General features: G+C 44.2%; 1 protein-coding gene across 1 annotated transcript; it reads left to right on the forward strand.

Moving 5' to 3' along the window:
- The first annotated feature begins 550 nt into the window (after positions 1-550).
- On the forward strand, positions 551-16,616 carry LOC126336600 (uncharacterized). Its single transcript, XM_050000467.1, has 3 exons — positions 551-784; positions 9,962-10,048; positions 15,419-16,616. Exons 1-3 carry the CDS (start codon positions 602-604, stop codon positions 15,827-15,829), a joined length of 681 nt encoding a protein of 226 aa, XP_049856424.1. The 5' UTR covers positions 551-601; the 3' UTR covers positions 15,830-16,616.
- Positions 16,617-16,897: the final 281 nt, after the last annotated feature.

A 16,897-nucleotide genomic window follows, 5' to 3' on the forward strand; every position in this document is an offset into this window, starting at 1 on the left:
CGACAACTTCTCTGCACCTGGGAAGAAGAGGGAAGTCGAAGAGGCGCAGAAGAGGCACGAGGAACAGCTGGGACTGCTCGCAGCGTCAGTTCTGTTGTACAGTACCGACACACTGCCAGTTCCACCGTTCGACAGCGGCTACTTCGTGAAAGCTGGAATCGTGTACAAGTTCGTCGACGGGAAACCCACGTTCCTACACAGGACGTTCGCCGAATACTTTCTTGCCAAGTGGTGCCTCATCGGGCATAGGGAACAGAGTCGTTTGGTGGTGTACCGTGAGCTCTACCGGAGACAGACACTGGAGTTCTTCCTGGAGGCCTTCAACCGGATGGCGGCGAGGGACCAGCCACTGTTGGAGGCGGTGCTGGATGGGGACGAAGACAAGGTGGAGGCGCTGCTGGCCAGGGGTGCCGACCTCAGGCAGACAGACGCGTGCGGGCGCCACGTGCTGCACGTGGCCGTAAGCAGCAGTGCACGGCGCTCGCTGAACCTGCTGCCATTGCTGTGCAGACACGCGAGGGAGGATACACTGTCTGCAGACGATGGCCTGCTCAGGTGGACGCCTCTGAGGTACGCCGCGGAGGCCTGGTGCTTCTCTGCCATGGATGTCCTGGCGGAAGCAGGTGCTGTACTCAGCAATCCGGGGGTCTTCGCAGAGGCGCCCCACGATCCTCGGAAGCTGCAGGCCTTGCTCCGGCGGAGGGGATACTCGGACCTGTTCAACCACGTCTACCAAGTGAATAATCCCTCATGGAAAGGCGGGCATTTCTATGGAGAGGTGGAGGTAAATCAAACTGTACCAAACATAACATGACATGTAGTCATAAGTGATCTCAGTATTTCTTCGAGTCGTAAAGTTGCGACGTAGCAATAGAGTGGTAATAATGAAAGGTCTTTGTTGGATTCCTTTCAGGTTAATTTTTTAAAAATGTTGTCATTTACGGCATACATTCCACTTCTAAATTTACTGTGGTGTTTCTGATTATCTGGGAGGAGACTGAGCAGTGGAACGTGTTACTTTTACACATAATCAAGAACGATCTGTCACACTACTACACTTTAAGACACGATTTATATGTAATTCATGTCACACAGTCTCATACGGAACCTACATCCGCTTTCTTTTATATACTGTATATGATAAGATACTGTCATCCCCCTTCCCTTCTGTGTGAAAGGATGGATGAGCAAATGTATTTCTAGTTGCATGCTTGATGGTGGCAGACAAACCTGGCTGCTAGAGAACAGTAGGACCAACGTCGAAACAGGTAGCTAGGCTTTCTAAAAACAAAGAGGTTTCTATTCTTGATATGGTCCTGTCCATCCCTTGTCATCTTGGTATAGGAAGTTGTCTGGTCACTTCCGTTTGTATCTGTGAAGCACCCTCGGTAGGGGCCCACGGCAGTCGGTCTGCGGCGAGCGTCTGAAGTGGAAAGATCTCCAGCTAAGCGCGTCTCTGCTAAGTCTGTAGGACAATGAATTTCTTAAGTTCAGCTTAACTGGAAATTTAATCACCTTTATTTCAGGTTTAGCTCTAAAATATCTAATGTTATCTTAAATTGCAACGCAGTGTATTTCGAGTGTGAAGTTCAGAATATCTTCTGGTAGTTGCTTTGTCACTACTTTGTGAGTAAAGTGGAACTACGTGTGGATGATCAGTAACTCTAACTAAGATCATCAATCTTAAATGCGAATATGGGTGAGATTATAACGTCTCGTCTTGACAATATTTTTCAATATAGCAACTTCTCTTTATTTTCAACCTGCGTGGGGTCTACTTTCTGAGACCAGTACCACGTGCTTGTACAATTGTTTGACCCATCAGGTTAATAGTAAGACGATAGTAACCAGTTCGAGGTTTTTCTTTTGTAATTTGTGTTTCGATGTAATTTATTTTAATTATCAAAATTATTGTGGAGTTACACTCTTTGTGTAAACCAAGTTGACCACGTGAAGCATGTAGTGTAACCATCAAAGTAGCCCTCAGCTATTCTTTTAGGGGACATTTCACAGAGAGTTAGTACGAATGTAGTATACCAGTGTGAGGTAATTTCATGACGGACAGGATTGCGCTAAGAACGTAACGTCTTTGGGTGAAAATTGAATCGGTTGGTTGTGGTTAATTTCCTATTGCATATGTTTCAACGTTCTTCGTGTGTTATTTTATGAATGCAGTGTTGTATACAGTCTCCCAGTCTTGGCTCCATATTTGATGTGTTCCGTAAGATTACAAACTCACATTTCCACAATCCTAAATAAGGCACCAGTTTAGTTATGAATCAAGTTTAATATGCTGAAACTTTAACGGAACAATGATCAATGTTAAAATAAATGTCTAAATATAGACTGATTTATTTCTACCGGTTGGAAATTTGGTAAGCTATACTGCATACCTGGTGAAACAGTTGCCCAGTAATGCAAGGTTAACTTCCCCAGATAGTTCACACCTTTTAACCCGCTTTTATTGACTTGTATATCAGAACCGCCTTCAGAACAAATTAATGCTTCAACATTACAATAATAATGGGCGTATGGCACTGGTGGCCGTAAGATTCCTCGCGTGACGGTTCGGCCATCGCTCCAAAAGTTCTTTAACGCCACTACGGCGACTTGCGAGTGAATGAGGATGAAATGATGATGAAAGACACACAACATCCAGTCATTTCGAAACAGAGAAAATCCCTTACCCCGCCCCGAATCGAAGCCGGCACCCCGTGCTATCAGCTCGGACACCATGGCTGCGGTTACCGTTGACACTGCATCACAGACAGGAGCGCCTGCGGTGGTGCACTCAACGACGAACCTGGATGCTCGAATGGCAAAAAGTTATTTTTTAGGATGAATCCAGGTTCTGTTTACAGTATCATGATGGTCGCATCAGTGTTTGGCGATATCGCGGTGAACGCACATTGGAAGCGTGTATTCGTCATCGCCATACTGGTATGGGGTACCCTTGGTTACACGTCTTGGTCACCTCTTGTTCGCATTCACGGCACTTTGAGCAGTGGACGTTACATTTCAGATGTGTTACGACCCGTGGCTCTACGCTTCATTCGATCCCTGCGAAACCCTACATTTCAGCAGGATAATGCTCGACCGCATGTTGCAGGTCCTGTACGGGCCTTTCTGGATACAGAAAATGTTCGACTGCTGACCTGGCCAGCACATTCTCCGGATATCTCACCAACTGAAAAAGTCTGGTGAATAGTGGCCGAGCAACTGGCTCGCCACAACTGTGGTATCGTGCTGAAGCTGCATGGGCAGCTGTACCTGTACACGCCATCCAAGCTCTGTTTGACTCAATGCCCAGGCGTATCAAGGCCGTTATTAACGCCGGAGGTGATTGTTCTGGGTACTGATTTCTCAGGATCTATGCACCCAAATTGCGTGAAAATGTAGTCACATGTCAGTTCCAGTATAATATATTTGTCCAATGAATAGCCGCTTATCATCTGCATTTCTTCTTGGTGTAGCAATTTTAATGGCCAGTAGTGTAGTTCTAAGTCTAGGGGACTGATAACCTCAGATGTTAAGTCCCATAGTGCTTAGACCCATTTGAACCTTTTTTTTTTTTTTTTTTTTTTTTTACTGGCCATGAGCCCCGACCAGTGCAACGGTTCACCAGGGCAATGAGTGCAGCCACTTTTCATCAGCCGGTTTCCCGCAGCGAGTAATTTTCGTCGTCCGCCTCCGGAAGGTTCTGTCCGCACGCTGCCAGCAGCACGGACGCATCTGATCCCAACACGTCCTCTCAGTCACTGCGGCCGTCGGTGGCACCACTGTCGGGAGTTCAAAGTGGCCGCCGCTGGCTCTGGAATCGAACCATCACACCCTCCCTCCTCATTAGACCACACGTCCAGCCGGTGCACAACGCTGAAACTCTTACCCTGGCGTTAGTCACATTGCCATGGCAGCGCCATACTGCCATCAATACACTTCAATGTCATTTTACAAGCAAGGGTATAAGACGAAATAATATACCAAAAAATTTCGCAACGAGTATGGCATTAAACTAAGTAGCTATTACTGGGGTCACTACCCTCTTGAAAAGGTTTAGTTCGAGAAATACGCATGGTGTGTGGGTTTTTAACGAGGAAGGTGACCGGTTTCACGAATCGAAAGATCTGGACACGGCCGACAAATCCGGGTAAGAGTTTTTCCATTACTCTACCTGGCCACCCGACTCACGCCCACAAAATTTTGAACCAAAACAACCTCTCATGTGCTACCTTAAGATTTTTCTTGGCACGCTTCCGGTTCGCCCGTGCTTGCGCAGGGTCAACTTTCTTTGGCACTAGACCATACAACGCCCACAATCTAGATAAGGGAGAATTAGACTTGAACGCGGACATCAGGGCCGTCGGAGTTTCCTTGGGAGCCTCACCTATTAAAAGAATACCCTAGCCAGGGCAGTGAGCTGTCCCACTGGGTATGGAATGTGATAAGGGCCGCACGCGAAGTTCGGATTACTCTCTCAGGAAATGAGGGATTAGGGTAGTATGCTGTTGCAGTAGTGTGAATATTTCCAGCCTCGAAATAGGAACTGCGGAAGGCTGCTGAAGTAAAGATAGAAGCCTTATCCGTAGATAATACTCTACATGGCTCAAAGGCCCCAAATATCTACTGAAGGCATCTGATAGTAACCTGGGATGTCAACTACGCGTCAGAATTATTCAACAAAAACGCAAAATGCATCCACGCATACAAGCCTGTAGCGGATCCATCTCGCGACCGTGGGAAGGTTCCACACAGTCTACATGCATCCTCTCCGAAGGCCGATTCAGTACACCAGAAGCCAAGAACCACTGGCGTGTATTCAGTGCCGGTTTGCTAATGGCGCACATCTTACAACTTGCCTCCGGGGCCCTTATTTCTTTATCCATAGACTTCCAAATAAAATTCTCCCTACTCATCATTCTGGTCTTGAAAACACCCAGATGAACAGTTATTGGGCTTTCGTGAATGGCCTTAGAAACCAGAGGAACCACATCCATGGGCATGATACACTACTGGCCATTAAAACTGCTACACCAACAAGAAATGCAGATGATAAAAGGGTATTCATTGGACTAATATTATACTAGAACTGACATGTGATTACATTTTTACGCAGTTTGGGTGCATAGATCCTGAGAAATCAGTACCCAGAACAAGCATCTCGGGCACTAATAACGGCCTTGATACGCCTGGGCAATGAATCTAAAAGAGCTTGGATGGCGTGTACAGGTGCAGCTGCCCATGCAGCTTCAACACGATACCACAGTTCATCAACAGTAGCGACTGGCGTATTGACCATACGTTTTCAATTGGTCAGAGATCTGGAGAATGTGCTGACCACGGCAATAGTCGAACATTTTCTGTGTCCACAAAGGCCCGTACAGGACCTGCAACACGTAGTGGTGCATTATCCTGCTGAAATGTAAGGTTTCGCAGGGATCGAATGAAGATTAGAGCCATGGGTCGTAACACATCTGAAATGTAACGTCCACTGTTCAAAGTGCCGTCAATTCGAACAAGAGGTGACCGAGATGTGTAACCAATGGCACCCTATTTACGCCGGGTAAATAAGCCAGTATGGCGATGACTAATACACGCTTCCAATGTGGGTTACCCGCGATGTCGCCAAACACGGATGCGACCATCATGATGCTGTAAACAGAACCTGTATCCATCCTAAAAATGACGTTTTGCCATTCGTGCATCCAGGTTCGTCGTTAAGTACACCATCGCAGGTGCTCCTATCTGTGATGCAGCGTCAAGGGTAACCGCAGCCATGGTCTCCGAGCTGATAGTCCATGCTGCTGCAAACATCGTCGAACTGTTCGTGCAGATGGTTGTTGTCTTGCAAACGTCCCCATCTGTTGACTCAGGGATCGAGACGTGGCTACACGATCCGTTACAGCCATGCGGATAAGATGCCTGTCATCTCGACTGCTAGTGATACGAGGCCATTGGGATCCAGCACGGCGTTCCGTATTACCCTCCTGAACCCACCGATTCCATGTTCTGCTAACAGTCATTGGATATCAACAAAGACGAGTAGCAATGTCGCGATACGATAAACCGCAATCGTGATAGGCTACAATCGGACCTTTATCAAAGTCGGAAATGTGATGGTACGCAATTCTCCTCCTTACACGAGGCATTACAACAACGTTTCACCAGCCAACGCCGGTCAACTGCTTTTTGTGTATGAGAAATCTGTTGGAAACTTTCCTCTTGTCAGCACGTTGTAGGTGTCGCCACCGGCGCCAACATTGTGTGAATGCTCTGAAAAGCTAATCATTTGCATATCACAGCATGTTCTTCCTGACGGTTAAATGTTGCGTCTGTAGCACGTCATCTTCGTAGTATAGCAATTTTAATGTCCAGTAGTGTACATTCTCATTCATGGCTCTATAATCCAGCCGGCCCCAGGGGCCGAGGGTTCTAGGCGCTACGGTCGTAGGTTCTAATCTTGGATCTGGGATTAATGTGTGTGATGCCCTTGGGTTACTTAGGTTTAAGTAGTTCTAAGTTCGCGGGGACTGATGACCTCAGATGTTGAGTCCCATATTTAAAATTAAAAGGAAGGTCGTTGTGCAGACACCACTTCATGGAGTCGCCAATCAAATCCCATGGTGCTCAGAGCCATTTCTATAATCCACTACTGGGCGTACCCCGTCCTGTTCTATGGGTACCAGAAATGTGGGGGATGGATAGCGTGAGCTAGACGTCCCAATAACCCCCTCTCTCATCATTTCGTCTATGTACAGCCTGAGCTGCTTACTACGAGGTGGAAAGAGACGATACAGTGGGTGCCGTACCGGTATGTTGTCAGTAAGCTCAGTCTTGTATTCCTCCCCTTTCATTACACCCAAGCGATCAGTCAGTTCATCGCCAAACTCATTACACAGCTAACGTAACCCTGTGCCTCTTCAGGATATAGATGACTAAAATCATAACCATCCTTAACTACCTCAATCATAACCACTCTGGACAGATTCTCAGTACCCCTTCCTACTGGTGCTTACAAAATTTATAATGACGCACTCTATCGAAGCCAAAAGAGAGTTTTACTCTTCTCCAATCACGATTCAGACCAACGTCCCGGATAAAGTTCTAGCCCATAATGACAGAAACTGACAAATTCCTGACTATCCCCGCCTTAATCTTCCATGTGAAATTTTCCGTCCGGACCTTAACCGTAATTCCCTCCCAGCAAGAGAATCTCTAACTACCCTACCCTTCTCTCTGACGCTTGCAAGCTGGGAAAACTTGCATACGGCAGAGTGTGCCAAATACAAACGTTCGTTAATCAGACTCAAAGAACTGCCCAAAAGCACACACACTGGTTCACCATTAAAACTCGCACACACAAACGAAACACTTGAAGGTGGGGTGGCCACAGTCTTTCTATAAAACGTCGGAGGCGGACAAGGCCCCTTTCCCCCGATGTCATATACCAGAGATGCTCCTCGGCAACTGACAGTTCTGCGCTAACCTAGCACGCCTAACACCGCACATCAGGCAAACGTGATTAACTCATTGACACCGCTATTTCTGGTGGCCGCCGAGTTTTTTGCTCGCTTACAACTCGAGTGCTATCAGCAATGCACACGGCCTCCACCTCCGATATTAAGCCACCCAGCTGCCGAAAGTTCCTCGCTAAAAGCGACTCTAGACCTATCACTAGGCCACATCCCTTGCAAGATGTTTACCGACTATATATATCTACACACACTGAAGAGCCAAGGAAACTGGGACACCTGCCTAATATCGCGTAGGGCCTCCACGAGCATGCAGAATTCCCACAACACGACTTGGCATGGACTCGACTAATGTCTGAAGTAATGCTGGAAGGAACTGACACCATGAATCCTGCACGGCTGTCCATAAATCCGTAAGAGTACGAGGGGGTGGAGATCCCTTCTGAACAGCACGTTCAAAGGCATCCCAGATATGCTCAATAACGTTCATGTCTGGGGAGTTTGGTGGGCAGCTGAAGTGTGAGGTGTCGTATTGTCGTGCTGGAATTGCCCAAGTCCGCAGGAATACACAATGGACATGAATGGATGCAGGTGATCAGACAGGATGCTTACGCACGTGTCACCTGTCAGAGTTATATCTAGACGTATCAGGGATCCCATATCACTCTACCTGCACACCCCCACAGCCTTACAGAGCCTCCACCAGCTTGAACAGTCCCCTGATAACAAGCAGGGTCCATGGATTCATGAGGTTGTTTCCATACCGGTACACGTCCCTCCGCTCGATACAATTTGTAACGAGACTCGTCCGACCAGGCAACATATTTCCAGTCATCAACAGCCCAGTGTCGGTGTTGATGGGCCCACGCGAGGCGTAAAGCTTTGTGGCGTGCAGTCAGCAAGGGTAAACGAGCGGGCCATGGCTCCGAAAGCTCATATCGATTATGTTCCGTTGAATGGTTCGTACGCTGACACTTGTTGATAGGGCCAGCATTAAAATCTCCAGCAATTTGAGGAAGGATTACACTTCTGTCACCTTGAAAAATTCTCTTTAGTCTTCGTTGGTCCCGTTCTTGCAGGATCTCTTTCCGGCCGCAGCTATGTCGGAGATTTGGTGTTTTACCGGATTTCTGATATTCACGGTACACTGGTGAAATGGTCGTACGGGAAATTCCCCACTTCATGGGTACTTCGGAGATGCTGTGTCACATCTCTCGTGCGCCGACTATAAGGTCATGTTCAAACTCACTTAAATCTTGGTACGCTGGCATTGTATCAGCAGTAACTGATGTAACAACAGTGACAGACACTTATTGTCTTACACAGGCGTTGTCGATCGCAATGCCGTGTTCTGCCTCTTAAAAAAGCTCTGTGTTTGAATACCCATGCCTATACCAGTTTCTTTGGCGCTTCAGTGTAATGCAGAGCATTAAACAGTTACACACACACAAACACACACACACACACACTGAAATAATCGAATCAGTTGGTGATACAGCATTATATTCGAAGTACGATAATCCACAGTTTCCCCAAGTCATTTCAAATATCGCAATTACATCCCTTTCCAGTGTATCAAGGAAAATCTGTTTCAAAGGCTAGTTCAAATGTCTTTAAATTTCAGCATCCAATTTAAGTTTTTCTGACTCTTCGCAACACAGAGAAGAGCTGCAGGGAGCTATGTTATGCTAATCATTATTCTTTCTTTTCCCTAGCATTAAACAGAAAATTTGTTTAATGCGTAGTAAATCATTACCTTTTAAAAAAATGATGTGGTCCATAGGTGAACGCTCGCAAATTTTGGTGATTATGCTGAAGGAAAATGTGGTCAACAAGTAAAACTAATGAATCATTCAAGCCACTGTAAGTACGTAAAAAAACTAACCTACAATTAATGTAGTAAAAGTCACTGTATAAACAGTACGATGTAACAGTCAATTATTATGACCAGCAGATTCACAAAAGTCAAAAATGAGTTATTATTGCGCAAAAACCATAACATTTGTTCGAAACGGTGTGTATTAATTCTTGCTTACACAGATATATTTTCCAAAACAGGAGTTGCTGTGTTATTGTAAGTTCTTTCAGTATTCATTATCGAACTGCAAATGTGGTGTTTGAATGAAGTGACTGAAGCACAGAGGAATGGATCGGTGTACATACCTGACAATGTCAACATGTGGTCATGCTGCATCGTTCTCGGTGAATTATCGTTGCAGTAGTCCAACATAATATGCCGTACTGTTCACTCTACTGTCCAGAAATTTGCGATTTTTAAACACAAACGCACCACACATACCGTGTGTAAGTTCGGAGGTGCTTTGTGACGAGATTTGAATTCAAAATGTATTTTAATTGTAGCAAAGAAAAAATGCAGCCGTATGAAATATCTGAATAATTTGTTATTCTGTAAACTGTTGCATAATGTTTTTTGTTTATCACTACTAAGACCGCAAGGGAACAACTTTTCTGACATAGTCTCCTGTCTGCAGTTTACCGCATCCTTGATCTCTGCTAATTTGCCAAGAAAGCTGCTCAGGGTGATGTATCAAAAAGCTGCGGAAGAAGGCCATGGGATGGTAAGTTCAAGATCATTTATGTTGGCTGTTGCTTTAACGATAATGGAGGTGACATAACAAAGCCTAAGAACTGTTTTAGACTGTTGTTGGTTATTTGATCACGGTGGTATTCTGATTGTGCTTTTGCAGTATTGATATATTTATGTGATATTTCATTGGTTCATGACTATCGAAAATTTACAGTATTTAGTTTGGGTTTAACTATAATATTAAAGGAATTTGACCCTTGAATTTATTATAATGTCACTGAATGGCCAAATTTCAGTTTCTTGGCTTCACCTTCGACTGGTTTACATTAATACATCACAAACAAAACGAAGTGTTCTGTGCTCACTTATATTACCGATTGCAGAGACTGCTGTAACAGCAGACAAATCTACAAATCATCTGCAGAGAGCTTAAATAGATTATAATTAATCTCATAACAACAGCAATAATAATAATAATAGTAATAATAATAATATAATTATGGCAGTTATGGTAATGTTAATAATCTAGACCCACCTATAGCAGTGCCGTTTGCTTGTACGAAGTCATTCACATAATAATAATAATAATAATAATAATAATAATAATAATAGAAATATACTGCCATCAGTAATGATATGTTAATAGTTTTGACTGCCCTGTAGGAGTACAGTGCTATGTCGAAACTCACCCACAAAACCTGATTCGACTAGAGTGACTGTTCCAACATAACTAAAGTCATTCCTTTGAAAACATGTGCTGTCGTTGCCAGTGGGTGATGCCCTTCTTAGTTAAAATTAAATATGACTTTAAAACACCACAGAGAGCCCAGAAATTCCTACTGCACTATGGTTCTAAGAGCTAGCCTTGATGCACGAGGTCCAGAACTGGATGAATATGGTTAGTCTGTCCATAGAAATCAAAGTAACTAGCGCATGTAATCTCTCTGTAGCTCATCTATGCGACTGTTAGATACAGACTCAGGCGAAACTCACCTTAGAAGTTGAAACTTAAGGCATGAAATTGATTCGGAATAATAATTTAGTAAGTGGTGACGGTGGGGGAGGGAGAGGGGTGGGGAAGGCGGTGTAATGTATTTCAGCCTCAGTTACAACAGAGGGCAAGACAGGGAAATCAGACTGATCACCAATAGCCTTGGTAAAAAAGTTACATTATAAAACAGCAAGATTAATAAATGTCCATCATATGTTCTTACATTTAATACACGTGATCAACAGCTGAAGCTGACTGCAACCACTGCCCACCACCATAGTGATAGCCACTTGCTGGCACTATGGGCAAATGATGCACTAAGGCAAGTATATACTTGAAGTAGAGATGAGTGGGGAATCATTCTGGTGACGATACGGACCGCACACAGGAAGATTCACTGACATAAGCAGCTTTGATAAATGGTAGACAGTTATGGCCCAGCACATGGAAAGGAGCACCTAGGAAAAGGCGAAGCGGGTTGGCCATTCACGTGCTACTGTTCTGAGCACCTATTGAGAATGGTTCATGGATGGCGGAACCACGAGCAGATAATAAGGTCCAGAAATTTTTCACTCTGTAGTGGAGTGTGCGCTGATATGAAACTTCCTGACAGATTAAAACTGACTGCGGTACCGAGACTCGAACTCGGGACCTTTTCATTGCGTAGGCAAGCGCTCTACCATCTATGCTACCCAAACAAGACTCAGGAGACGTCCTCGGAGCTTCACTCCCGCCAGTATCTCATCTCCTACCGTTGGGAGGTAGGAGGTGAGGTACTGATAGAAGTAAAGCTCTGAGGACGGCTCGTGAGTCGTGCTTGGGTAGCACAGTTGGTAGAGCACTTGTCCACGAAATGGAAAGGTCCCGAGTTCGAGTCGCGGTACGGTACACAATTCTAATCTACCGCGAAGATTCAGGCCGTAAGGTGTTTGACGTCCAAGCCTCATGATGAATCTCGTGCATGCGTTCACACTTGATGACTTCCCCAATAAACGATGGAATCTTCCAACAGGATAACTGTATGTGTCACAAAACCAGAATCGTTCTACAGTGATTTGAGGGACATGATTATTAACCTACATTGATGCCCCGGACAATAAAGTCTCTTTTACTGAACCTGACTGAACGCATCTTGGAGGCTATCAGTCGCCAGCAGTGCGCCCCCAAAACACCGGTTCATAATATATGGGAATTAAGTGACCTTTGCGGCCATTTCTGGAGGCACATATCCCTGGAACACTACCAAGGTCATTTAGAAAACTGCTTATGTACTGCGTTCAAAAGCTGGGCTAGTGTGTTATTAAGCAGTTGATCATATCGTACTGGCCTCTCAATGTGCAATCAAATACATAACCATGTGTTGCTTAAGCAGAATGCGAACAGCGCATTAAACTGATAATCCCTTTAAACTACTGTCAGTCGCTCGAAAAAACTAATATGAAATAAAGAAATCAAGGAAGAAACCAGTCTGTGTGCATGGGTCTGCACACGAATTGAATAATCGATTAACTCTTACGTAAATGTCATTACAAGTACATAGAATGTGGACGCTATCGAACTATAATTGGACCAGATTACGGATTTAAATTCTCCTAAAAGATCAGCAAAAAAGATGGACACATATTCGACTAATGGTAGCACCACAAAACAGGGATTAATTTCGCAAGGCAGCCCTCGTACTTGCCTAGAAGTGGCGTAAACAATGGATCAGTGGTTGCAAGACAGTATGGAAGGTAGTCGCGGTATTTATGTTCACCTCAGCTCAAACGAGTAACAGGATGAAGGCTGTTCAATAGTACGCATAGTGATACAGATTTTCTTTTACAAAACTCCAAGCACTCAATGCCTGTCGTCTCCAAGTGCGGCAACGAATTGCGTGTCCCGCACGAAAGAATCTACCTGCGTGTACTAGGGCTTTCCACTAGCTGATATCACACAACATTGACCTTCATAACAGACAAATAACTACCTAATGCTCCTCGACATAGAACTTAGATCTTATGTGACATTATTATATTGAATCAACATTTTTATCTACTCGCTAGTGGCAACATCCATTTAAAGGCGACTTCTGGAATACTGTTCAGTAGTGGACCAGTACCAATATGAGTTCATCAGTACCAATATGAGTCCACTTTTACCATTCATCTTGACTGCTTCTCCTATACACTTGTTTAATTCTTGTCGTTGGGGCTAATGTCTCTGAATCAGTTCGTCCAACCGAGTGGAAAGTGCAAAACGCGATGGTGCACTATTCCTCATGAGAACGGGTTAGCTAATGTTTCTTCAGTCACATATTCTGTAGCAAACGTAATCATTTTGTACTAGAAGTTACCAGTCAGCATTCATGGTGTCATGTGGCACACATTGCTCATCATTCCAAGGCATGCGATCACTGATGATTGGTTCTATACTTTCAAATAGTTCAAATGGCTCTAAGCACTATGGGACTTGACATGCACGAGGTAGAATTCGAAACTGCGACAGTAGCGGCAGCGCGGTTCCGGACTGAAGCGCCTAGAACTGCCCGGGCACAGCGGCCGGCTGGTTCTATACTTTTCTTGCAACCACTTCGCCGGCCGGAGTGGTCGTGCAGTTCTAGGCGCTATAGTCTGAAGCCGCGAGACCGCTACGGTCGCAGGTTCGAATCCTGCCTCGGGCATGCATGTGTGTGATGTCCTTAGGTTAGTTTGGTTTAAGTAGTTCTAAGTTCTAGGGGACTGATGACCTCAGTAGTTGAGTCCCATAGTGCTCAGAGCCATTTTTTGCAACCACTTCAGAAAATTTTCTCTTACCACTAGTGTCAGTTGTACTGTTTATGAAAACACCGGTACGGAAACATCCTCCACGTATCAACATAAAATTTTCAACAATTGTTTCCAGTCCTTGTGCTAGTTCAACATTTAGATGTAACTGCCTGGACGTGTTGGCATGCCCACTGGTCAAAATTTTGATCTATGTTGAGCACTGCAGATACAGTGTGCTTATTGCGTTAATATTGTGATTGTCTTTCTGTAATTTATGGTATCCAGGCATAAGCATTTTCCGTAACAACACTGTTTTCCTGAGGCTGCGATATCAAGGCGTAGAGAGTTCTCTATTCCCCATTACATTGCAACCAAAATACGCCCTAGACCACTCCACTTCCCACCTTTCATTCAAGTCATTCTCCCATTCCAGGATACTTCTACCCCTTCTTGGACAATCACCTTCTTGCCAATCCCTGCTGTGAAACCACCCAGTTGGTTGCCCCAGAATTGTTAATAAGTCTTCTTAATTTGGTGTACATATTTCCATCTCTCCGAAAAGACCGTACTTGGGCCACACCTTGGCCATTATTTTGTTTAGCTGGTTCCAGTATTGGTGTTTTGCAGCAGAGGGCACATTCTCAAGCTGTGGTAAGCGCATTATCCAGGCCTCGAGTTAAGCACCTAGGACTCCTTAAGCCACAATACGATCTCATCTGGGACATTCACTTACCCTCTAGCCCAACTTATCTGTCAGTACATGAGGACGCTCTAACACATGGGTAGTTAACCCTTTTCCACCTGCTGCCAACTTTTTTATCTTTGTCAGCAGAAAATTTTGTAACCGCCCACTGATTACATAGCATTGGTGATTTGTAAGGTAGGGTAGTAACTGTACTTTATAAGATTTATAAGGCAGATTTACAGCTAGTTAAAGCATATAATAATAACTGCTTTGCAAATATTTTGTGGCAAAATTTTATGAAAATCTAATGTTTTTAAAATAACTACTAGCTACTGTCCACCACGAAAGTAGAAAGGCCGCTAGTGGGCCGTAGGGACCACACTGACTGCCATTGCTCTAATAGTAGGAGCCGCAGCAGGGGAGTACTCACTCCACCTCAGCTCACTTCCAAATTAGAGAGACGCTAAAAGGTTCGTTCCTCACATAGCAAAAATGAGGTACTACAAGGGGAAAACAGAGAATTGGTGAACCATGGTGTTATAACATACAATTCCATATTCTAAGTATGCATAAAAATTTATTTAGATTGCAGCAGTTTTACGTGTACAACAGAATTTTTAAAATGTTGATAGTATGGGAAGACCCGGTAGTTGTAAGCAACAATTCCTTGGTTTTACATTACTTATTGATATTCACTGTTTTTACATATAAACAAAAAAATTAATTTTCTAAATGTACACTATTTTGCAAAAGAAAAAAATTGTTATTTGTGAGTTATACTATTGAACTGTTGTTTACCTACCCTTGCATACCTCTAGTGTATTAGTGGAAAAGACTTACCTTTCAGCTGAAAAGATAGAGGCTTATTTTAAAATACTCCTTGTGAACAAGTACAAGCAGCATATAACAGTTACAGTTCCTATTACACTACCACTGTGTTGCTGCAATAGTATTCTAAAGTCAGATGTTGTTTTACAGGTTTTATACTTACTTTCAAAACTAGTGTTCGGAAAACTGGATGAAAAACAGTCACGCCAGAAGAAGTTGGTGAAACCACTCGCCATACGTGGTTTTGCAGACCGTTTGAGAAAACGTCTGATGGGTGGACAGCCAAAGAAAGCATCTGCAGAGGCGGCTGTGCAGGGAGGGAGTAGTAGCCGCAGCTCCAGTTGTGCCACGGAGGTTCCAGATTTGGGTGAGGCGATGCCGCCACAACCGGTGTCTTCAGCATGCTGTAGTGGCAGTGAGAGGAGAGAAGACAGCACCAGCAGCAGCACCGGCCATGTCAGAGAGGTTCCAGATGGGGATGCCCCACTCCAGCCAGAGGCTGAGGCAGGGTCTTCAGCAGACTCCAGTGGCAGCCGCCAGACAGGTCCATGGCAAAAGTAGTAGCACATCGGTTTCTACGCACACATATAGATTTAGAAGCAGATGTGGCTTAGGTAGACAGGCCTGGTGGTGTAAGACTGTATTACGTCACTTCCTCTAGTACCATGGGGTGCATTTCGTTGCTTGTAGCTAAAAAACCGTTGTGAAAGTGACATAGAAACGTAGCAACAGCTCGACAGCCCTCCACATAACGACAGGGAGCGGATGGAGGACATTGTGAGGCTGATTCTGCAGGGCGGATTGGACAATGACGTCCAGAACTTGGACGAGGATACATCTCTGATATGTGTGGTATAGAGGGGTCATGTCGAGTGTGTGAGGCTGCTGGATCTGCCACTGTAGATCAACAGTAACAGTGTTCCTCTTCCCCTTGCCACCCTCAGTGACGCAAACACCTGCTCGTCTTAAGATTTGATTAGCCAGTCAACTGTTCTTTCATGCAATCCGGTTACTCAGTTGAATGAAACTAAACTCTGCAGCCCCATCAGCTACACAAATGTTTTTCACACACTTTCCATGGTTTCAGTCAATGTGATACAACCGAGCGAAACAATTGTTTAATGGTCATGTCAGTTATTTGAATGTTACATCATACACCTGCTTTGAGTATTTTCATTTAGATACTTGTTCAGTCTTCTCGTTTATTCATTAGATTCACAACTTCTTTTACACACTCACAACGTATCTTACGTCAAAGAGAGATAAAAAAGGCTACATTCTTAAAGGTGAAGCATTTTGCAAAGTCATTTATTTATTTACTTAAATATCAAGTTTTTGTACTTCTGACACTGTTACACAATTTTTGGTTGGTATAAAATTGGTATTAAAGGTTTAATAATTGGTGTAACAGTTTAATTTTATGTTTAAATAAACGAACAAATACATTCTTAATTTAAATTTATTGAAGTTGTTTCTCTCACTGTGCACTGGATTGCACTCATCACTGTTACTATTAATTCCTCACTTATCCCGAGAGGTGGCCTTAACCACATTCACTATCCAAGCATACTTCCCAGACTAACCTAAACGTCAACATGTCGCATTGTCTACATCCTTCTATTGTAGTTT

Source organism: Schistocerca gregaria, chromosome 2, assembly GCF_023897955.1.
Source record: "Schistocerca gregaria isolate iqSchGreg1 chromosome 2, iqSchGreg1.2, whole genome shotgun sequence".
Lineage (NCBI taxonomy): Eukaryota > Metazoa > Arthropoda > Insecta > Orthoptera > Acrididae > Schistocerca > Schistocerca gregaria.